Genomic DNA, 24,924 nt, shown 5'->3' with positions numbered 1-24,924 from the left:
ACCATATCCCTCCAATAGGATTGTGGCAAACAACCTCCAAACTGCCAACATTTCTCCAAACCTGCTTATATCACATGTCATAAATCTCCTGCCACTATTTCCAGCCCCACCTCCCATTTAAACGAGGCTGTGTATCTTAATGGCAGGCAGGAAGCATGAGAATTACTCACAGATAACTGCTGAAGAAGCACATCGATTCCATCCAGTTCCCCAAGCAATTCTCTGTTGTCTAAAAAGGGGGGAAAAAAAATAATGGGAGAAAAAAAATGAAGCTAACTGTCAGATTTTACAGCCGTCTAACACCAATACATCAGCAAACAAAATCAATACAGACTGACAGGGTACAAAGCTGCAGAGAGAGCAAGGGAAAAAGCAAAGGGGACACCAAAGACAGGTGAACATAGTCATGATCGGAAACAAGCCTTCCTCCTAACCTAACAGAATATCAATATGTGAGGGGGTGGAGAGTTGGGGGAAGGGAGGGACGGAAGTGGGATGACACCTTACCATCATTATCCTGGAGTAGAATGGCGAGCACCTCACTACAGTAGAGCTTGTTGGCATCAAAAGGCATTTTTGCCTGTTGGGAAACATGAGAAATGAGAAAATCATAACTGGGATATCAAGGCAACAGAATGAGTTTTTCCACAACTGCTGAAATCAATTCATGGAATAAGAAAAGGAAAAGATATTTTAAGGGCTGAAGAACTGGCCACTGCTGTGTTACTTTTTACTATGCATCCATGCTAGATGATAACTTAAAGAAAGATGAAGAAACTAGTATTCCAGAACAGGGTTTTGGTGGCCATGAGGTACAAGTTAGGGATTGGGAGGGAGGAAGCATGGCACCTCAAAGGCCAGAATGAAGAGTAGTAATCAGTACTACTAGTCAGTAAAGGAAGTGAAGAGCATGGCTCATACATGAATTCTTTCTGGGCAACCTGGAGCTCTTTAAGATTACTAATGTCCATATGACTTGAGTGCTTAAAAAGCTCAGCACTTTCAATAGTATATAGGTGTTCCCTCTTCTATACCTTAACAAGTGATTATGATGAATTTCAAAGGCCAAAAAAAAAAAAAAAATCCCCCACTAGTCAACTTTCTCAGGATAAGTTTCTCTGCATTTAACTAAGCTAGAGCCCTTGGAAAAGAGACATACAAGGTCACTCCCAGAGGACAATAAATTAGAACAGCATTATAGTAGAGAAATGCCTGTATCAATATACAACATACATGCGATATTGTGTAAGCAATGAAAAGTATTTTTTATTCGTTAATTCATTCTATTGGGCATATAAAAATTAGATCTATCTATAGTCTTTATCTCATAACTTAATACCAATCCTTTAGGGCAATCAGAAAAGTATTAATTCTTAAAGCAGGAACACTAGACAAAGAGTGAACCAAAACAATAATCTGATTAGCCAATTACTCAACAAGAATTTAACATTCATTATGTGGGAGATCCTATACTAGAACCCAGGTTTACAAAGGACAAAAAAAAATCAAACTATCCCTCCACTAAAAGAGTTTACATTTTACTAGGATAAAAACCATGTAGATATATAATATACATAAAATGAATATATACAGAATAAAAATAAGCAAACAAATTGTGGTGTATCAATGTGATGAACACTATTTTGTTGTAACAAATAAAAAAGATGATTTCAAAGAAACTGGAAAGACTTGCATGAACTGATATAGAATGATCTAAGCAGAATCAAAAAATTATTTATACTCTATTATAAATATCATAAAATGTTCATAAAAATGAACAATTATAAAGATTTATAAACTGATAAAGAATGAAGTAGGCAGAACAAGGAAAATAATTTTTATAACAACAATAAAAACAAATAACTTTGAAAGATATACAAAGTATAATTAACTCAATGATACCAGATTTCAGAGGACCAATGATGAAATGTGCTATTCATCTCCTGAAGAGAGGTGATAGGCTCAAGAGAGGTGATGCAGAATGAGACATATTTTTTGTAGCAAATCAAGAAATAAATTTATCATTTTTTTAAAATGTGGTAGAGAGGTAGAATGGAGAAAAACTAGATTGCTGTTAATGAAAAAAAAACTTTAGTAAAAAATACAAAATAAATAGAAGATAATGAGGGAGGTTGGGGGAGTGTCAGAAAAAACACTGGTTACGATGGGTTTGAGGGGTAAATTGAAAGCTAACTACAATGAAAGATAGAATGCCAAATGTGAAGAACAAAGAGAAGATCAGTTTACCTTAAATGTAGAAAGACTGAAACTTAATAATAAGTTGGAACCAAGCCTAAAAGGGCTTAAAAAGTCTGGATTAGTGACTAAGAAGATAGTCATATCTTCTACATTAAGCAAAACTTAAAAAGAAGGGAGGTGTAACAAGAAAAGATAAGTTATGTTTTAGACGTTGATTTTTTCATATTAAAGCTTTTTATTTAAAGAACATATACATGGGTAATTTTTCCAACATTGACCTTTGCATAACCTTTTGTTGCAAATTTTCCCCTTCTTCCCCCTATGCCCTCCCCTATCTGGCAGGTAGTCCAATACATATTAAATATGTTGAAATACATGTTAGATATAATATGTGTGTACATATTTATACAGTTATCTGGTTGCGCAAGAAAAATCAGATCAAGAAGGAAGAAAAAGGAAAAACTGAAGGAAAAAAATGCAAGCAAATAACAACAGAGTGTATGAGAATGCTATGTTGTGTTCCACCCTCTGTTCCCAAAGTCCTCTCTCTGGGTATAGATGGCTCTCTTCATCACTGAACAAGTAGAACTGGTTTGAATCATCTCAATGTTGAAGAGAACCACTAGACATGTTGATTTTAGAAATCTATAGGACATCCAATTTGAAATGCCCAGTAGACAGCTAAGACTAAACAAGTAGGTTCGAGAAATAATCTGGTGATAAGTGAAATCATAGGAATTGATGAGATCATTAAATAAACCGTATAGAGAACCCAGTATACAGCACTGGGAAATAGCTAGTTTAATGAGCATGACTACAGCAAGGGAAACAGAAAAGTAGTGGCCAGACAAGAGAAAAACCAAAAGTGATAATGTGACCTAGGAAAACAAGAGTAGCAAAGAGTAGAGGGAGAGCAAAAGCTGCACATCAAAAAGGAAAAGGATTAAGGCCACAGCAATTTTGCAACTTATGAACACCAGAAAGAACAATTTTGGTAAACTTATTACTTTAAAAGCCACACTGAGGAGAATGGAAATACCTATTGTAGACAGCCTTCTCAAAGAATTTGATCACAAAAGAGAGAAGAGATATAAGACTATATAACTAACAGGGATAGATGGATGAAGTGAGGTATTTTTGAGAATGGGGAAGATATGGTAAATAAAATGAAAGTAGCCAGTAAATCATGAGTGATTGAAGATAAGTGAGAGAGAATAGATGATAGAAACGGCAGTCTGTTGGAAAAGATGGAATGAAATGTGATGATAGGTAGAAAGGATTGTCTTGGCAAGGAGAAGGGTAACTTCTTCACGTGAAATAGGGTGAAGGACATAGTAACAAAAGGCAAACAGAAGTTAGTGAAATTGAAAAAAAGAAAAAAAGGTCTGAAAAAAGTGGTAAGAGGGTAAGAGGGATAGTGAATCAAATAGGAAAGTATACAAAATGTAAAAAGATTGCCTTGCTGTAGTGAGGACCCAGTTGAGAATATGTGATTTACATTAGTACTAGACCCAATAAGCACAGTTTTGTGATGAAAAGAGCAGCAGAAAACAGCAGATGATGAAAGTAATACAGGGCAGGGGGGCTAGCATGTCAAGACAGAGAAAGGAAGAAAATGAATCAGTTCTGATTAATTTGATTAGTTTCACTGAAAATCTTTATAAAAGACAAAATGATTTATTTTGGGGGGGAAATATTTTAATGCTTAGAATTTGATTTGAAAACATAAACCTATCACCTCCAAAACTATAATCTTCCTATTTAAAAAGAAACAGCATGAAATATGCTAAAATGTGTTAATATTTCAAAAGCCAAATTGCTACCCACAATTCCTACCCTGAAGCATATATGTTCACCTAGAACGTTTAAATAAGGACATGTTTACTGCAAAGACTCATCTATTTTGAAATAACTTCCATCTATACTGTTATCCTACCAAGAACTAAACAGTTCACTATTTAAAAAAAAAAAAAAAAAAAAAAACAAATCAAATCCTTGATAAGGTGAACAGATCTGTAATCCTTTACATGGGGCCATCACCAGGATGGGATATGGAAGCTAATCTGAAGTAATTTTGAGCCTTCTTTCCAATTTGCAAAAGGAAAACTAATTTCTATAACTTAAAACAATGAGGGAAGTGATCATCTGAGGGTTAGTTCTACAAGCTCGTTTAGTCACTTTTCAGTCATGTCCAGCTTTTCATAGGCCCATTTGGGTTTCCTAAGCAAAGATGAGAGTGTTTTTCCTTCTCCAGCTCATTTAACACATGAGCAAACTGAGGCAAACAAAGAATAAGTGACTTGCCTGGGATCCCATAGCTAGCAAATCTTTTAGGACCACACTGAACTCAGGTTTTTCTGACTCCAGAACAGGTACTCTATAAGCTTAATATTGTTTAAACTCAAAATACAATCAATGGTTTTGTAGTAAGGAGAAATGTTCCATGCTTGCACCTTAGCCAACAAAAAATTTCACACCTTGATTCTCTTCAGTATTTTTGACATACTTTCCATATCAAACACAAGTGTACCCCAATGAGTTTTCAGTAGACTGAGCAGGAGTGACCCAGCTTAACTTAAGAGAGCTATAAAATTCAAGGCTGATGTAGACTGACTACAAGTTATATCCCTAAGTGAAGCTATAATTTTGCACTAGGAAATTTTCAAAAAGCCAACTTCAACTTGAGATATGCCTTCAAGAAAAACCTGATTTCTAACAAAAATTGAAACTTAGAAAAAACTGAACCACTTCAATTTCCTGAACACATACCAGGTCATGAATTCTTAGCCTCTTAAGGCTCACTATTCTGGCTCACTATTTGTTGCTTATTCCTGGAATACTCTCCCTAGTATGTCTGCCAATTCAAGTATCACTCCTATTTTGGGGTTCAAATCAAATTCTCCACCCATCAAGGAGTCTTCCCTTATTCTCCAAGCCAGAAATTATCTCACCCTCCTATAAATTCTATAATTCTTTGTAGCTCTTAACTCTATTCTATCCAGATTAAAATTATGTATACACATTTAACTTCCCCAACTAGTTCTCTAAAACTTCTTGAAAACAAGGGCTATCTCCATAATTAACAGGCAGTTTGATATCACAGAATGAAGGCTAACTTGAAGAGATGTGTTCAAAGCTATACATAACTCTGAACAAATACAAATACATAGATAGACAAGCACTCTAGCGAATCTTGAAAGGGAGAATCCTTTTGGGGGAGGGAGAAAGGCAAGGTGCAAAGTGGAATAAGGGAAGACTATCCAAAGAGGTAGTATTTAAAACTGAGCCTTAAAAAAAATATTCTGAAAGACGTATAAGGATTATATTCCAGGCCTTTTGGCCCAAATGCACAAAAGAGAAGAGAGTATAAAAAGTCCCGGAAAGAGTCTGGAGAGTCTGAATTCGCTTTACAAGCAACATGGAGATATCAATGATTTCTGAGAAGAAAAGTGGCATGGTCACTAAACCTTGGGAAAATTATCTTGGCACTTTTCTAATAGACTGGAAGCAGGAAAACCAATTAGAAAGCTACTTTCAAGGAAAGATAATGACAATCAGAAAAAAAAAAAAGATGATAATTAAAAAGAGTTGGATGAGAGATATGGAGCTAGAACCTAAAAAACTCAGCAACTGATTATGTATGAAAGGTAAAGAAAAGAGAACCATCTAATAGATTTAGATTCTCAGTTACTTTGAAGACAGTAATACATCAAAAGAAATATAGAAAAAATGAATTTGTGGGGAAGATGATCAATACTGTTTTAGACATGTAGTAGTGGATGCATTAGGAAAAGATTGTGGTGGAAATGTCTAACAGACATTTGGAGATGCAGAACTTCAATTAAGAGGAATAATGAGATGTGTAGACTTCTGCTAGAATTTATAACTGACCCTATGGAAGTAAGTGAATTCTCAAAGAAAGAATGTAGAAAAGGAGAAGAGACCCAAGACAGCCTGGTAAGACATCTATTCTAGGTCAGGAAATGGACTTTAATTTAGAAAAGGAGAACAAAAAGGAATATTAAGATAGGCAAGTGAATGAGTAGAGAATGTCATCAGAGAAGACAAGGGGATTGGATATCTGAGGGTGCTCAACAGTATTGAAAACCGTAGAAAAGTCAAAAATGATTAAAGAGTCACTGGAATTAAGAATAATACCTGATTACCTTGAACAGTGTTGTCTGTGGTAAAGTTGGAAGACAAATTGTGAAATATTTTACGTTAAGATTCTTAGCTATTATTTGATGACACTCTGGGATTTCTTCAGTGATTTCACCATTGATGCCACAAGGTTTTGGGGGGGGGTTTATTTTTTTAAATAATTTTTTATTAATATCTCTTTTTTTATATCATCATAATTTTCCCCAGTGTTTTGCATCCTTTTCATACCAAAGAGCCATCCTATATAACAAACCTAATTTTTAAAGAAAAGTGTAATTGATCAATACATCAAAAAAAAAAAAAATCTGAAAATATATTCAGTATACAATACTCAGGGATCACCCCTTCCTTTTCATATCTGTTTTTCTGAATCATACTTTATAATTCTAAACATTCACTTTTGATTTTTTGTTTCTTGTTCTTATAGTCATTGTTTATTATCTTGACTTTACTTCACTCTGTATCAGTTCAGCTAGATCTTTCCACTCTTCTCTGCATGTTTCATTTGTCATTTCTTACAGCAGAGAAATGTTCAAATTGTACCATAATTTATTTAGTCATCATTCCCAAACTAATGGGTATCTATTTTGCTTCCAAATCTTTATCATCACAAAAAGTACTGCTATAAATACTTTGGTGCATATGGGGACTTCCTTCTTGTCAATGACCTCCTTGGGGAATATATGTAGTAAAGAAATCTCCGGGCCAAAGAGTAAAGACATTTCAGTCACTAGCCAAATTCCAAATTGCTTTCCAAAAGAGTTGTACTGATTCATAGTTCTACCAACAATACACTGGTGTGCCTATTTCCCACAATTCCTCCAACAATGACATCTTATCTTTTGTCATCTTAGGCAAATTGAAGGTTATGAGGTGCAAGATTCTAACTTGTCTTTCTCTTATTACTTTGGAGCATTCTTTCATATGGTGGTAACAGTTTACTTGCTGACTTGCTATATATAAACTATTAAAGTTTAAAATCACACCAAGATGTCTTCAATACCAAGTACCTAATTGTTTACATATCTTGGGATAATAAACTCTTATCAGAGCATTTAGATACAAAGATTTTTTTCCCTTATTCCATCATTTCCCTTTTTATCCTAGGTTCATTAAATTTGTTTCTATGAAAGCTTTTCAAGTTTCATGCAAAGTTATCTCTTATCTCTCTTAATTGCTGCTACCCCTTGTTTGACTAAGAATACATTTCTTATACATAGCTATAAGAGGTAAATAATTAATTCTCTTCTAATTATTTTTAAGATATAATCTCTACACATTAGAAGGATTGAAGCCAAAGAATGCTTTACCTTGAGAGTCAAAACTGTGTCAAACTGACACAAGTTGTTTTTTTTTAAATTCTTAAATCAAAGAAATCAAAAATTTTATTTAAAAGTAATACTAGAATAAAATTTTTGCATCAAATAATGAGATTGGTTCTTCTATTGTTAATATTGAAGTCACTGAATGGCCTAATTTCTACTAGATTTCTGTTCTGTTTTCCTCAAAGCTGTTCTTAAAACATTATTGATGTTACTGTATATAATGTTCTTTTGATTTTATGTAGTCTGTCCCACTAATCTATCTCTCTATTTTTTAACCCAATACCAGATAGTTTCAATGAGTTCTGCTTTATAAAACAGTTTGAGATCTCAAAGTGTTTTCCCTCTTTGTCCTCTTTTCATTATTTTCTCAGATATTTTAGAACTTTTATTTTTTTCAAATGAATTTTGATATTATTTTACCAAGTTCTGTAAAGTATCTTTTTAGATAATCTGATTGCTACAGCACTGAAATATAAATTAACTGATATTATTGTCATTTTTATTATATTGACATGACCTAGCATTGAACACTGAATACTCTCCCAGCTATTTAAGTTGTTCTTTATTTCTTTAAAGAGTACTTTGCAAATATATACATATAAGTATTTTCTGTACTTTCCTAGATATGTGAATCCAGAGATATTTTGTACATTTCAGTTATATGGAATGGGATTTCATGTTCTATTACAGCCTCTTGGTTTTGTTATCATAAATATGTACTGATTTCTGAGGACTTATTTTTATAAATGAAACTTTGTGAAACTATTTTCTCCAGGATGATTTCAGAGAGTCCTGGAGAGAATTACATGAACTGATACTAAGTGAAATGAACAGAACCAGGAGATCATTGTATATGGCAACAAGATTATATGATGATCAATTCTGACAGATGTGGCTCTCTTCATCAATGAGATACTTCAGACCAGTTCTAATAATCTTGTGATGAAGAATGCCATCTACACCCAAAGCGAGGACTATGGGAACTGAGTATGGATCACAACATAGCATTTTCACTCTTTTTGTTGTTGTTTGCTTGAATTTTATTTTCTTTCTTATTTTTTCCCTTTTTGACTTGATTTTTCTTGTGCGGCAAGATAATTGTATAAATATGTATGCATATTTTGGACTTAACATATATTTCTACTATGTTTAACATATATTGGACTACTTGCCATCTAGGGGAAGGTGGAGGGAAAAGGGGAGAGGAATTGGAACATAAGATTTTCCAAGAGTTAATGTTGAAGAATTATCCATGCATATGTTTTGAAAAATAAAAAACTTGGGGCAGTTAAATGGCACAGTGGATAGAGCACCAGCCCTGAAATTAGGAGGACCTGAGTTCAAATCTGGCCTCAAATACTTAACACTGCCTAGCTGTGTGACCCTGGACAAGTCACTTAACCCCAATTGCCCGGGGGGTCGAGGGGGAGGAAGAAAAAGAAACTATTTAAACTATTTTCTCAATTAACACCTTTGCTAATAACCTAAGATTTTCTAAGTAAACCATCATAACATCAATAAAAAGATCTAGTTTCAGCTCTTCTTTTTCTATTTTTATTTCTTTTTCTTATTTTATGTCTAGTGATAGCATTTCCAGAACTATATCAAACAATTGTGGAGAGAACAGGAATCCTTACTTTAATCTAATATTAGGAAAAGTTCTAATGTATCTCCATTGCATGTGACCATCTCCCTCTACTGAATCCCAACCTTACCAAAGCTAACTCCTCTATTTATTCAAGTGATCTCATTCCATTGATCCCATTCCATCCCACCTCTTCCAACATAGTTTCCTCATCTATTATAATGTTCTTGTTGGTTTTCTGGAGGTCTCTGGGGAAGCCTTCATTTCAGCTGAATAATCACCACGAAAATAGCCAGATGTTAAAGTCCAAAGTCTAAAGTCTTTATTACCTCCTTGCCTGGGGCCCAGTTAGCTTTCTTGAAGCCCTTCAGACAGGCCTTGGACTTAGTGGGAGCAGGAGGACAAGCCAGCTACCACGAGGCTGATGAAGATGAAATGAATCTGCCTGAGTTTGTCCCAGCTTACATGCTCTATTATAATTACATTATCCTAGGTATGAATTTTGTGGAACTATATTAAGTATTAAGTACATGTACTGAACTAGAGAACTATTAATCACCATGCTAAACTAGATAGCCATTGTCTTATCAATTTCACTGAGTTAGCACCTTCTAAGAATCCTTGTTTCGAGTACACAGTTCTAGCCCATAACAATATATTTATCTCCCTTTCAGTTATTTTTACTCTTTCCCTCTCATATGGATCATTTTCTATGCCTAGAAACTTGTCTACATCTTCCCCATCCTGGAAAAAATACCACTTCATCTTTCCATTCTTGCTAAGTATTAATATTATATCTCTTCTGCTCTTTGTAGCTAATTCCTTGAAAAGACCATGTACAATAGAAACTCACTTTTCCTCTTCTCACTCTCTTCTTTACCTCTTATATAACTTGGCTTCCAACCTTATCATTCCCCCCAAATTCACTTCAAATTATTACTCTCTCCAAAATTATTACTGATCTATTTGTCAAATAAATGATTTTCTCTCAATCCTCATTCTTCTTGATCTCTCTTCAGCCTCTGACACTGCTCAACTCTCTCTTCCCTGATGGTCTCTTATCTCTAGGTTTTCAGGGGATCACCCCTCTCCTGACTGTCATGAAATCTAACAATAATAAGGTTCTTCAACTCCAAAACAGTAGGGAAATGATATCATAGATAAGAAAAATGAAACTTGAATCTGAGGAGGGAATAATTATGGATGAGGTTGATAAATCATGATCCCTATCTCCCACACATTATTTCTCAAGATGATATCCTAGCTGGTAGGTGAAAATAAGAAACAAGGAAAATAGTAAAAAAAAAAAAAAATAATAAAAAATAATAATAATTTTTAATGGGAGGTAGAAAAGAATCACCTTTTTCCTGATAGGCTAAAACAATCTAACAGAGAGTTTTTATCACTACCTATTTGACAGTCAGAAATGACCATAACTTAGCTTACTTAAACACCTAATATCAATTCTCAAACCATGGAGGCAATTTGTCAGAAATAGAAAACAGAGGACTTTTACTTTGTAAAATCCCAATTTGCAGTATCAGGAAGCTAAGAATATATAATTTACAATCACTATGTCACATATACATTAATACCCAGATAATTCTCAATTCACTAATGTTCCATGTTTTTAATTCCTTTTCCTTTTCAAGTGCCCATTTAATGGCAGATGATATAGATTTTTATATCTTTAAAAAAAAAAATTATCTATTTTTGCAAGAAAAAATTAATATTAAAAATATTTCATAGTAACAGTCAATGTATTGCCGAGCGAACATAATAAAGATGACAATACTCCCTAAACTAATCTATTTATTTAGTGCTATACCAATCAGACTTCCAAGAAAATATTTTATTGATCTAGAAAAAATAACAACAAAATTCATATGGAACAATAAAAAGTCGAGAATCTCAAGGGAATTAATGAAAAAAAAATCAAATGAAGGTGGCCTAGCTGTACCTGATCTAAAATTATATTATAAAGCAGCAGTCACCAAAACCATTTGGTATTGGCTAAGAAATAGATTAGTGGATCAGTGGAAAAGGCTAGGCTCACAAGACAGAATAGTCAACTATAGCAATCTAGTGTTTGACAAACCCAAAGCCCCTAACTTCTGGAAAAGAATTCATTATTTGATAAAAACTGCTGGGATAATTGGAAATTAGTATGGCAGAAATTAGGCATGGACCCACACTTAACACCATATACCAAGATAAGATCAAAATGGGTCTATGACCTAGGCATAAAGAACGAGACTATAAATAAATTAGAGGAACATAGAATAGTTTATCTCTCAGACTTATGGAGGAGAAAGAAATTTGTGACCAAAGATGAACTAGAGACCATTACTGATCACAGAATAGAAAATTTCGATTACATCAAATTAAAAAGCCTTTGTACAAATAAAACTAATGCAAACAAGATTAGAAGGGAAGCAACAAACTGGGAAAACATTTTCACAGTTAAAGGTTCTGATAAAGGCCTCATTTCCAAAATATATAGAGAACTGACTCAAATTTATAAGAAATCAAGCCATTCTCCAATTGATAAATGGTCAAAGGATATGAACAGACAATTTTCAGAGGATGAGATTGAAACTATTACCACTCATATGAAAGAGTGTTCCAAATCATTATTGATCAGAGAAATGCAAATTAAGACAACTCTGAGATACCACTACACACCTGTCAGATTGGCTAAGATGACAGGAAAAAATAATGATGAATGTTGGAGGGGATGCGGGAAAACTGGGACACTAATGCATTGTTGGTGGAGTTGTGAACGAATCCAACCATTCTGGAGAGCAATCTGGAATTATGCCCAAAAAATTATCAAAATGTGCATATCCTTTGATCCAGCAGTGTTTCTATTGGGCTTATATCCCAAAGAAATACTAAAGAAGGGAAAGGGACCTGTATGTGCCAAAATGTTTGTAGCAGCCCTGTTTGTAGTGGCTAGAAACTGGAAAATGAATGGATGCCCATCAATTGGAGAATGGCTGGGTAAATTGTGGTATATGAATGTTATGGAATATTATTGTTCTGTAAGAAATGACCAGCAGGATGAATACAGAGAGGCTTGGAGAGACCTACATGAACTGATGCTAAGTGAAATGAGCAGAACCAGGAGATCATTATACACTTCGACAACGATATTGTATGAGGACATATTTTGATGGAAGTGGATTTCTTTGACAAAGAGACCTGAGTTTCAATTGATAAATGACGGACAAAAGCAGCTACACCCAAAAAAAGAACACTGGGAAACGAATGTGAACTATCTGCATTTTTGTTTCTCTTCCCGGATTATTTATACCTTCTGAATCCAATTCTCCCTACGCAACAAGAGAACTGTTCGGTTCTGCAAACATATATTGTATCTAGGATATACTGCAACATATCCAACATATAAAGGACTGCTTGCCATCTAGGGGAGGGGGTGGAGGGAGGGAGGGGAAAAAAAAATCGGAACAGAAATGAGTGTAAATATAATGTAATTATTAAATAAAAAAATTTAAAAAAAAAAAAAAACAGTCAATGTATTATTGTAAAACACACACACACGTCCCATCTTATGATGCCCATTTCTCTGATTCTTTAATGATATTATCTGCTCATTTACTAAATCAATTAATTCAATCATCTGATTACAATAGGATAAATTAGTGAGGTTTATTATGTAATTGCAGAGTTTCACCTACCTATATGTATATTTTATTATTTATAAAGAGCATTCCATTCCTCAAAAAGGTCCTTTAAGAAAGTACTTCCCTATTAACATAAAAAAGGGAAGTAGAAATGGAAAGGGAATAGTGTCAGAAAAAGGGAAAAGGAGAGACAAAAAGAAGGAAACTACAGGGGACTATGAGGCAAAGGAAACCTATCATATCTGAGGGAACTTAAAAGGGGGGAGGAACATTATGTGAATCCTCATCAGCGTTGGCTCAAAGAGGAAATAACTGACATATTTGTTTTAAAGAGAATCTTCTCTCACTGCATTAAAAAGTGGGAGAGGAAAAAGGAAAAGGAAAAAGAATAATAAGGGAAGGGTACAAGAAAGGGGAAGGGATTCAAAGAGAGGAGGAAGGGATCCTAAAGAGGGAGAGCTGCATGATGCAAGTGGGACAAATAAGTTTCATAATAGGGAAGGGGAGCAAGAAAAAGAAAAGCATAATCTGAGGATATTAGGATGGCAGGAAATATAGAATTAGTAATTTTAACTGTAAATGTGAATGGGATGAACTTTTCCATAAAGAGGAGGCGGAGAGCAGACTGGATCAAAAGTCAGAACCCTATAATATGTTGTTTACAGGAAACACATTTAAAACAAGGAGATACATACAGAGTAAAGGTAAAAGGCTGGAGCAGAATCTATTATGCTTCAGATGAAGTAAAAAAAGCAGGAGTAGCCATCCTTATCTTAGATTATGCAAAAGCAAAAATTGATCTAATTAAAAGAGATAAGGAAGAAAACTATATCTTGAAAGGGTACTATAGACAATGGAGCAATATCAATATTAAATATATATGCACCAAGTGGTATACCATCTAACTTCCTAAAGGAGAAGTTAGGAGAGTTGCGAGAAGAAATAGACGCAAACTATAATATAAACTGAATGGTGACAGAAAGGAGTATACTTTCTTCTCAGCAGTTCATGGAACCTACACAAAAATTGACCATATATTAGGACATAAAGACCTCAAAATTAAATGCAGGAAGGCAGAAATAGTAAATGCTTTCTTTTCAGACCACAAGGCAATAAAAACTACATTCAACAAAAAGTTAGGTGTAAATAGACCAAAAAGTAATTGGAAACTAAATAATCTCATCTTAAAGAATGATTGGGTGAAACAGCAAATTATAGACACAATTAATAATTTCACTCAAAATAATGACAACGATGAGACAACATACCAAAATTTTTGGGATGCAGCCAAAGCAGTAATAAGGGGAAATTTTATATCCTTAGAGGCTTACTTGAATAAAATAGAGAAAGAGAAGATCAATGAATTGGGCCTGCAACTTAAAAAGCTAGAAAAAGACCAAATTAAAAACCCCTAATCAATTATTAAACTTGAAATTCTAAAATTAAAAGGAGAACTTAATAATACTGAAAGTAAAAAAAAAAAACTATTGAACTAATAAATAAAACTAAGAGTTGGTTTTATGAAAAAACCAATAAAATTGATAAACTTTGGTAAATTTGATTAGAAAAAGGAGAGAGGAAAATCAAATTAGTAGTCTTAAAAATGAAAAGGGAGAACTTTCCACCAATGAAGAGGAAATTAAAGAAATAATAAGGGGTTACTTTGCCCAACTTTATGCCAATAAATTTGATAACCTAAGTGAAATGGAGACTACCTCCAAAAATACAGGCTTCCCAGATTATCAGAGGAGGAAGTAAATTGCTGAAATAGTCCCATTTCAGAAAAAGAACAAGCTATTAATCAACTCCTTAAAAAAAAATCCCCAGGACCAGATGGATTTACATGTGAATTCTACCAAACATTCAAAGAACAATTAGCCCAATGCTTTATAAACTATATGAAAAAATAGGGAATGAAGGAGTCCTACCAAATTCCTTTTATGACACAAACATGGTACTGATACCTAAACCAGGTAGGTTGAAAACAGAAAGAAAATTATAGACCAATCTCCCTAATGAATATTGATGCTAAAATCTTAAATAAGATATTAGCAAAAAGACTACAGAAAATCATCCCTAGGATAATACACCACGATCAAGTAGGATTTATACCAGGAATGCAGGGCTGGTTCAATATTAGGAAAACTATCAGTATAACTGGCCACATTAATAACTAAATTAACAAAAACCATATGATCATCTCAATAGACGCAGAAAAAGCATTTGATAAAATCCAACATCCATTCCTATTAAAAACTCTTGAGAGTATAGGAATAAATGGACTTTTCCTTAAAATAACCAATAGCATCTCTTTAAAACCAGCAGTAAGCATCATATGTAATAAGGACAAACTGCAACCATTCCCAATAAGATCAGGAGCAAAACAAGGTTGCCCACTATCACTGTTATTATTTAATATTGTATTAGAAATGCTAGCTTTGGCAATAAGAGTTGAGAAAGAGATTAAAGGAATAAGAATAGGCAACAAGGAAACCAAATTATGACTCTTTGCTGATGATATGATAGTATACTTAGAGAACCCCAGAGATTCTACTAAAAAGTTATTAGAAACAATCCACACCTTTAGCAAAGTTGCAGGATACAAAATAAACCCACATAAGTCATCAGCATTCTTATATATCACTAACAAAACCCAACAGTTAGAGTTACAAAGAGAAATTCCATTTAAAGTAACTACTGATTATATAAAATATTTAGGAATCTATCTGTCAAGGGAAAATCAGAAACTTTATGAGCAAAACTACAAAACACTTTCCACACAAATTAAGTCTGATCTAACCAACTGGAAAAATATTAAATGCTCTTGGATTGGGTGAGCAAATATAATAAAGATAACAATACTACCTAAACTAATCTATTTATTTAGTGCTATACCAATCAGACTCCCAAAAAACTATTTTAATGACCTAGAAAAAATAACAACAAAGTTCATATGGAAAAACAAAAGGTCAAGAATTTCAAGGGAATTAATGAAAAAAAAAAAAAAAAAACCAAATGAAGGTGGCCTAGCTGTACCAGATCTAAATTTATATTATAAAGCAGCGGTTACCAAAACCATCTGGTATTGGCTAAGAAATAGACTAGTTGATCAATGGAATAGGTTAGGTTCAAAGGACAAAACAGCCAATAACTTTAATAATCTAGTGTTTGACAAACCCAAAGACCCCAGTTTTGGGGATAAGAACGTATTATTTGACAAAAGTTGCTGGGAAAATTGGAAATTAGCATGGCAGAAACTAGGCATTGACCCACACTTAACACTGTACACCAAGATAAGGTCAAAATGGGTTCATGATCTAGGCATAAAGAATGAGATTATAAATAAATTGGAAGAGCATAGGATAGTTTACCTCTCAGACCTGTGGAAGGGGAAGGAATTTATGACCAAAGGAGAACTAGAGATCACTATTGACTACAAAATAGAAAATTTTGATTATATCAAATTGAAAAGTTTTTGTACAAACAAAACTAATTCAGACAAGATTAGAAGGGAAACAATAAACTGGGAAAACAGTTTTATAGTTAAAGGTTCTGATAAAGGCCTCATTTCCAAAATATATAGAGAAATGACTCTAATTTATAAGAAATCAAGCCATTCTCCAATTGATAAATGGTCAAAGGATATGAACAGACAATTCTCAGACGAAGAAATTGAAACTATTTCTAGCCATATGAAAATATACTCCAACCCAAAAAATTATCAAATTGTGCATACCCTTTGATCCAGCAGTGTTTCTATTGGGCTTATATCCCAAAGAAATACTAAAGAAGGGAAAGGGACCTGTATGTGCCAAAATGTTTGTAGCAGCCCTGTTTGTAGTGGCTAGAAACTGGAAAATGAATGGATGCCCATCAATTGGAGAATGGCTAGGTAAATTGTGGTATATGAATGTTATGGAATATTATTGTTCTGTAAGAAATGACCAGCAGGATGAATACAGAGAGGACTGGCGAGACTTACATGAACTGATGCTAAGTGAAATGAGCAGAACCAGGAGATCATTATACACTTCGACAACGATATTGTATGAGGACATATTTTGATGGAAGTGGATTTCTTTGACAAAGAAACCTGAGTTTCAATTGATAAATGATGGACAAAGGCAGCTACACCCAAAGAATGAACACTGGGAAACGAATGTGAACTATCTGCATTTTTGTTTTTCTTCCCAGGTTATTTATACCTTCTGAATCCAATTCTCCCTATGCAACAAGAGAACTGTTCGGTTCTGCAAACATATATTGTATCTAGGATATACTGCAACATATCCAACATATAAAGGACTGCTTGCCATCTAGGGGAAGGGGTGGAGGGAGGGAGGGAAAAAAAAAATCGGAACAGAAACGAGTGTCAATATAAAGTAATTATTAAATAAAAATTTAAAAAAAAAAAAGAAAATATACTCCAAGTCATTATTAATCAAAGAAATGCAAATTAAGACAACTCTGAGATAACACTACACACCTGTCAGATTGACTAGAATGACAGGGAAAGATAATGTGGAATGTTGGAAGGGATGTGGGAAAACAGGGACATTGATACATTGTTGGTGGAATTGTGAACACATCCAGCCATTCTGGAGAGCTATTTGGAACTATGCTCAAAAAGTTATCAAACTGTGCATACCCTTTGATCCAGCACTATTTCTACTGGGCTTATACCCCAAAGAAATACTAAAGAAGGGAAAGGGACCTGTATGTGACAAAATGTTTGTGGCAGCCCTGTTTGTAGTGGCTAGAAGGTGGAAAATGAATGGATGCCCATCAATTGGAGAATGATTGAGTAAACTGTGGTATATGAATGTTATGGAATATTACTGTTCTATAAAAAATGACCAGCAGGATGAATACAGAAAGGATTGGCAAGACTTACATGAACTGATGCTAAGTGAAATGAGCAGAACCAGGAGATCATTATATACCTCAACAATGATACTGTATGAGGATGTATTCTGATGGAAGTGGATTTCTTTGACAAAGAGCTCTAATTCAGTTTCAACTGATCAAGGATGGACAGAAGCAGCTACACCCAAAGAAAGAACACTGGGAAATGAATGTAAACTGCTTGCATTTTTGTTTTTCTTCCCAGGTTATTTTTACCTTTTGAATCCAATTGTTCCTGTGCAACAAGAGAACTGTTCGATTCTGCACACATATATTGTATCTAGGATACACTGTGACATATTTAACTTATATAGGACTGCTTGCCATCTGGGCGAGGGGGTGAAGGGAGGGAGGGGAAAAGTCAGAACAGAAATGAGTGCAAGGGATAATGTTGTAAAAAAAATTACCCAGGCATGGGCTTTGTCAATAAAAAAGTTATAATAAAAAAAGAAAAAAAAGAAAGAAAGAAAGTACTTCCCTCTTATAGATAGTGTATAATAATAGTACCTCATCCCTGGTCAACACACAATGAATATTAAATTGAGGTGACTCTAGTTCTCAAAGGCTATTCCAGAAGATTATAAATTCTTATAGATTCAACCAAATTTATTATCAGTCTTGACTCAGTGTCTTGCTTTCTGAGAAGTAGGCTTGCTAAGAATAAAAGTAATCACCACAGAAAAGTTTCCTATCTCATTTTTCAATTATGACAATATAGGATATGTATACAGTCTGTGTCAGTGGAGAGAAATTATTTTCACAACTCTATGAGGTAAACAAAATATGTCTATTTTACAGAAAAGGAAACTGAGGATAAATGAATAAGTGATTCACCTATGATCACTTGATCATAAGCACTAGAACCAGAACTCCAAGATAAATGCCTTTCCCCTTTGTTTCAGCTTTCCCTTATAGCTGAGGATGATAAATCATGATCTCCATCTCCCATCCATTATTATATTCGGCTTTTTTATGTGCCAGGCAGGAATTTCTAGGCAGCCAAAAAGATCCTCAAACCCACATTAGAGACTTTGCCATTAATACTTTCTTCCTCCCTCTTCCCTACCATCAATAACTACATCCAAGGATTTCAAGGGTTTGGAAAACTAAAAAGTAGGATCCCCCTCACAAGAAGTTTGGGACCCTCCCCTAAAGATTCAAAGTGATTTGTGCCATCAAGTTCAACCTCCTCAAACTAAAACTATTCTGAAGTAGCAATAGAAATAGATTTTAATTTCATCTCTTGTTCACCCTCTGAAAAGAGACAATAACGTACAATAAAATGGTTCAAAGGACCAAAGGAAAAAGTAAAACTTAAAAGCTACAAATTGAATAAGCAGCCAATGCATCACTGAAAGACAACTACATTTTCATTTGACTAATTCTTAATACAATGACTGAAGGGGAGGGATAATGTTCATCAAGGTCCTTCAGAAGTTACACCAATGAAAAACTCACCTTCAGTCTCTTCAGCAACCACTGCATGAGACCCTGCTGGGCAGCTTCTGTGCACATTTCTGGTCGGAATTCAGCCATATTTTCTACAATGGCTAAAGGAAGAGAGAAACCAATCATATATAAAAATAATTTCACTTTTATTATTAAGAATACTAACTCTAATATTCATGTGCTTCTTTCTCTAATTCTCTCAACCTCTCTTTACCAATCTGATGATATTGCCATTTTTTACCTGATCCATGGGATTCCTAAGGTTTGGGAATTTTTTTTTAACTTAAATTACATTTGTAGCCAACCCTCATAGAGCTGAAAGTAATGTAAGTCAAAAGAAACTAAGTAAATAGTAGTAAATGCTGGGGAGGAGAAGTGTGCTAACAGAGCATGGTCTTAGCTCAGAAAATACAAAATGAACAACTGTTGTCCTAAAGACTTTCCTCTCTTCCAATTCAATGTCCAATTCAAGTTTTTCAGGATAATACTGGGACACCAAGAACTATGAAGTATTCAGAGAGTTAAGAGCAAATAACAAAATCATTCCCCCAACTGTCTAATGGTCCTTTTCTCATTCCCTTTCTTTGCATCATTAAGAAATATGATACCAAAAAAAAAAAAAACTATGATCACACTAAAGGAAAATATAATTTTCATTAACTAAAATAATTTTTGCACAAGGGCAAGGAGGGAATAGTTGGTTGAGTGGAATATCAGACACATAACTATAAATATTAATAGGCTTTCTATCTCTAAAGTGCCACTTAAAATTTCTTATTTTTAAATATTTATCTGATGGGCAGCTGAAAAACCATTGAGAGATTCACCTACCATCTTTCTTTTTCTACTATCTTTCTGAAACCTTCATACCTACCTGTCAGACATTAAGCTATGGAATAGCACTTTTTTTTTAAAAGGTAAAAATAAAGCCTGGGATTTGGAGGGGAAAGATAGTAAGTTGGGGAGAGAGGAAGTTTTGAGTTATAACAGAAATATGGCAAGACAAGAGCAGACTAGAAAATTTCATCCAATCACTTGCTGTGTAACCTTGGATCAAGTTACTTCAGATTATTCCAACAGTTCTCATTATGTAAGACTCAGGACCCCAGATATGGCTCCTTCAGTCAGGGAAGGGGGAATATGTCATTCCCAAAAGATGGCACTTGGTGCTAGTTTTTCTGTTTTCTCATCCTTTCTAATCAAATGGAAAAGAAAATCAATCCATTTAGTTGTAGTTTCCATGTCTTTTTAATGTTTCATCTATTTTCACTATTTCTGTAGATTAAATTTTAGATTAAATTCTCAGGAAAGGAAAGTTAATAAGGAACCAAAAGATCATCTAATCCAGTTACCTTATTTTATAGATGAGGAAACTAAGATCCAAAATGGGGATGTGACCTGTCCACCATCACAAAACTAGTGAGTAACAAAAGTGGGAGTGGAACTGTCATAGTCTTTTCACAGTGCCACCAAATATTATTGCCAGGGCCATTTGAAGATTACTGTTCTGGTAAAACCCTCCAGTGGGGTAGGAAATGGCAAAACCAAAATTTAATTCGATCTAGAAACAATTACAAGCCCTGCATTTCCATACTATAAAACTCTCCTTTCATTTACTCTCACAACTCTGCAACTCCCTTATAATAATTCCTATTGACAGATTCTGAAACTATCAGAGAAATCAGCTTGCAAGCACAGAGGAAGAAAATAAAAACCTAATTTCATCAAAATTTCTCCTTCTCTGGAATCTCATTCATTTCCAGGGCTCTGGTTATGGGTCACCTTTGTTTTTATAAGACAACTTGCAGTGACCAAGAAGACTACTTAAAATTTTTTTACTGCAAAGGAATCTCCTTAAATGAACACAAAAGAAAGAGGTAGACAAGTTAAAAGTAATATTTCAATTCCAAGTTTGTGCCATAAACTATACATAAGGAATGAAACATTGAAGCTTTTCTAAATAAAATGCCCTATAAAGGAGCACAATTGCTCAAAAGTTTGCCATTCTAGTGAAGGTGAATCAGATGGAAAACTAATATATTAAGGGAATAAAATCACAAAATGAATACTTTCCAAATCCCAAAATGTCACCCAGCAGAGTCCTTCCATCAAAATTGGAGTTTTCCTGGAACAGCTTTACTAAAAGGAATCTATGATTTCAGTCTAGGAGGGTTACCTATTTAGTAGATTTCTGCTTTATTACCTGCAAACTGAATTCAAGCTGCAGTTATATGAAATTTACACAAGGGCCTTTATTTCTGAAGAGGCAGTTTGGGAGCAGGAGGAAAAACATCCGGCTGTTGACTTTATTATAGAGAAAACAAACAAAGCTAAGAGATAATATGTGTGCATCCCCTTACCCAGCGTGTTATGGACTCCATCCGCCTCTTCTTTCACAGATTCATCTAGTCGCTCTAAATTCTGAACAAGCAAAGCTGCCACCTGACCATCCACCTGCAAGATCCAGAAAGGAAGCAAAACAGACAAGATGGAAAAGATTGTGAAAAGGCCCCCAAATAGACTACCATCTTTCCTTTGCCATTCCCTATCTACCCTAAATGAATCCCTTCCCCACAATGGTTTTAGCTCAGAAAATACACCCCTGTACTTTTCCCCAAGGAGGAGTCTCAGGAAACAGAAAAAACAATCAAAGATCACAGAATTAGAGCTAGAAGGAACTTTAGAGATTACTAATCAATGGCAGAGCAGTACTAGGAAGAAATTTCTTAGGCAATATAGTCAATCCTCTCATTTTGCAAATGAAAAATGCAGCAAACTCAGTAAGGGAATGTGAACCCAGGTTCTCTTACTTCTTTCAACTGCAAGAGAATGTCCTAGAAAGAGTGGAGAACTGAGAACCAGACAACCTGGGTGTGAGTCATCCTGCTGCTAACTAGGTGAGGAAACTTTGAACAAGGCATTTCTCTTTTCTGTTCTGTGTGTCCATTGGTAAAATGACACAAGATGATATTCAAGATCCCTTCTCCTTCTGACATTCTATAAATTATTATACTTTACTCCTTGGCAACATAAATTTTTATAGTACTTAAGAAAATAAGAAATCTTACACAGATGACCTCAACCATCTAATTTTTCCAACGTTCCCTCTCTGGTAGCAATGTCAAAAAATGTCTGATGGAATAACAAAGTCTCCAAATACTGACTTCAAAAACCTAGGCTCATAATAGAAAACATTTCTAACTTCCATAATTTAATCAGAACCCAATATGTAAATCCTTCTTGAGCAACCCAATATGTAAATCCTTCTTGAGCTTACCTGCATTTTAAGAGTCCTTTTCATTCGTTTGTTGAACATGGAGCATATGAGTTAGTGAATTGAATTTTTTTTGTATTTGGCAAACTACTTCACATCTGTTGTTATTTTACCCTCAAAACAATCTTTCTATATAGATAGGAAGGAAGATATTGTATTATCCTCATTTTATAGTAAAGGAAACTGTAGCTCACACAGGTAAAGTCACAAATCATTAAGTCATAGAGCTAATTAATTGCAGTTGAGACTAGAATGAAGTTCTGATTTCTAGTGTAATGCTTACCTCCCCTGTTCAAGCTCTTCTTTACTCAGCAAAACTGTCATCTATCACACCTGATATAGAGGCAAATTAACAGCTATTTTACTAGCCAGTTTTCCAATCTATCAATGCCCAGGGATTATAGTGCTTAGATTGTAAGACCCGTGTGAGCAGAGTCCTTGTATTTTATGTTCCCAAAGATATCTTACAAATAGTTTACAACACTTTGCACACTTGTGTAATGGTGCTTACTGATGTTTGCTGAATTTAGCTGTATGGTTTTTGGTGACTTCCATGTTCCAGAATTTGCTAGGAAGGCTTAAATTAGTTCAGTTTGCTAATTCTTAAAGGTCTAGAAAGAATACATATAAGGGAAGCTGAAACTACTGATAAATATTCCTGATGAATGCAAATGTTATCTTTAGTTTTATCTTTTTCCCATGTGACAGATAACAGTGAAATAATTATATAATGAGTGTTCAAACACAAAATGCAAGATCATGGGATCATATAAATTCAAAGCTGCAAGGGACACCTCACAAGTAATCTAATCCAAACCCCTTGTTTTAGAGATAAACAAATAGGATCAGAAATATTAAGTGACTTGCCAAAGATCAGAGAGATAGTAAGTAGAAGAAAGGATATTCAAACCCAGGTTCCTTTTGACTCTACATACGGTACTCATTACACCTCTGAATGGGAACATTCAAAATCCTGCTCTCAAATCTCATCACTAACTATACCTATTCACAGTGTTTTTCCTAATTAACTGGACAGTTTGAGGCTGTGAGACAAAACAAGAAAACTTTGTGGGGAGGAGAGAAAGGAAGAGAAAGAACCATATATCATCAGTTGTTTCCCCCCCTAAATCACTTTGATTGACTTCATTAATTTCCCTAAATTCTGAGGTGGCAAACATTCCAGCTCTACCAGATACCACTCATTTGTCAGTTTTGTAAGCTGCCTCACTAGTTTCAATTCCTCACTGCTGTTTTATCTTCATTTTTTTTCTCCCTCTTGATCCTTAGTTATGTCTTCCATCTCCACTGTCTAAAATGTAGCAGTAACAGTGTCTGTAAAGAACTTGTGAAAATTCAAGAACTATACTATTATATGTATGATGTGAGTCACTCTGGAGAACAATCTTATATTTTGTCATAAAATAAAATGGAACTTTAAACAATCTGCTTTTCTGCACTTGCATTATGTTAAACTTTATGTTTAGTTGAGTTAAATTCAATTATTGCAATGGGAGGAAAAGAAAGTCAAAATACATTTAGTGCAAAAGAATCCTTGGAAAAATAATTATTCTAGATTTATCACAATGAATCTGTTGGTAAGCAGAACAAACTGGTATTCTATACTACTCCTTTAACCCTTCCAGTCCACCTTCAGGAACTGTGGCTACATCTGATACTAAAAAACAAATAAGCCTGGGATTAGATCATGGAAGGGAGTAGTTCTGGTTTGCAAAATCAGGATGCATTCAGTCAAAGGTGTTCCGATAAATTTACTGATTTTCTCTGCTTAAGAGATCTTCCAAATGACACTCCTGTAGTCTACAGTGAGACAAGAACACAGTCAAATGACCTTTTCTATTTATCCAAAAAGGGGGAGAGGATAAGAAGAAAAAGAAAGCAGAAGGGCTCTATATGAAGCATGGATGACCTACCAATGACCTACCAATCTTTCTCAGATTTTGGAGTCATGAAAGCTAGAATCATAGAACAAAAAAGTTAGAAAGGAACCTTCAAAAAACATGTAGATTAATGCTCAGATTTTTAAAAATAAAGAGACTAAGTCCAGAGAGGGAAAAATTTCTTGCCCAAGACTACAAAGCAATCTATGAAGTTTTAAAAAATTAGAATCTTGAGCAAAAGTATAATTTAAAATATACATATGTTCATACTAGTTTAGAAATGTTAGAAGAAGGCTATCTGAAATAATAAACAAACAAACAAATAAATAGACAAATCACTCATTAGCAGCATCACACTGAAGGTAGTAGAGGTTCTAAGAAAATTCACCTTTTAGTTTTATATTGTTTCTTATTCTTTCTTAGGAAAACATGTATTGTGAATCTCCTGGCTATGAGAAGAAACACTTATACCTCTTTGCTT

At 34.3% G+C, this 24,924-nt stretch overlaps 1 protein-coding gene across 2 annotated transcripts in view; it reads right to left on the bottom strand.

Moving 5' to 3' along the window:
• The window catches only part of CTNNBL1 (catenin beta like 1), a 218,907-nt gene that overhangs the window by 105,355 nt on the left and 88,628 nt on the right, over positions 1–24,924 (bottom strand). For both annotated transcript variants that reach the window (XM_051979353.1, XM_051979354.1), the window contains exons 6-9: positions 21,632–21,725; positions 19,281–19,372; positions 508–580; positions 171–229 (exon numbers count right to left, since the gene is read on the bottom strand). In XM_051979353.1, the coding sequence (XP_051835313.1) occupies positions 171–229; positions 508–580; positions 19,281–19,372; positions 21,632–21,725 (318 nt within the window). The remainder of the gene's footprint in view (positions 1–170; positions 230–507; positions 581–19,280; positions 19,373–21,631; positions 21,726–24,924) is intronic.

Source organism: Antechinus flavipes, chromosome 2 (genome assembly GCF_016432865.1).
Source record: "Antechinus flavipes isolate AdamAnt ecotype Samford, QLD, Australia chromosome 2, AdamAnt_v2, whole genome shotgun sequence".
NCBI lineage: Eukaryota > Metazoa > Chordata > Mammalia > Dasyuromorphia > Dasyuridae > Antechinus > Antechinus flavipes.
The sequence above is the reverse complement of the archived record's forward strand: the minus strand, read 5'-3'. Positions and strand labels throughout refer to the sequence as shown.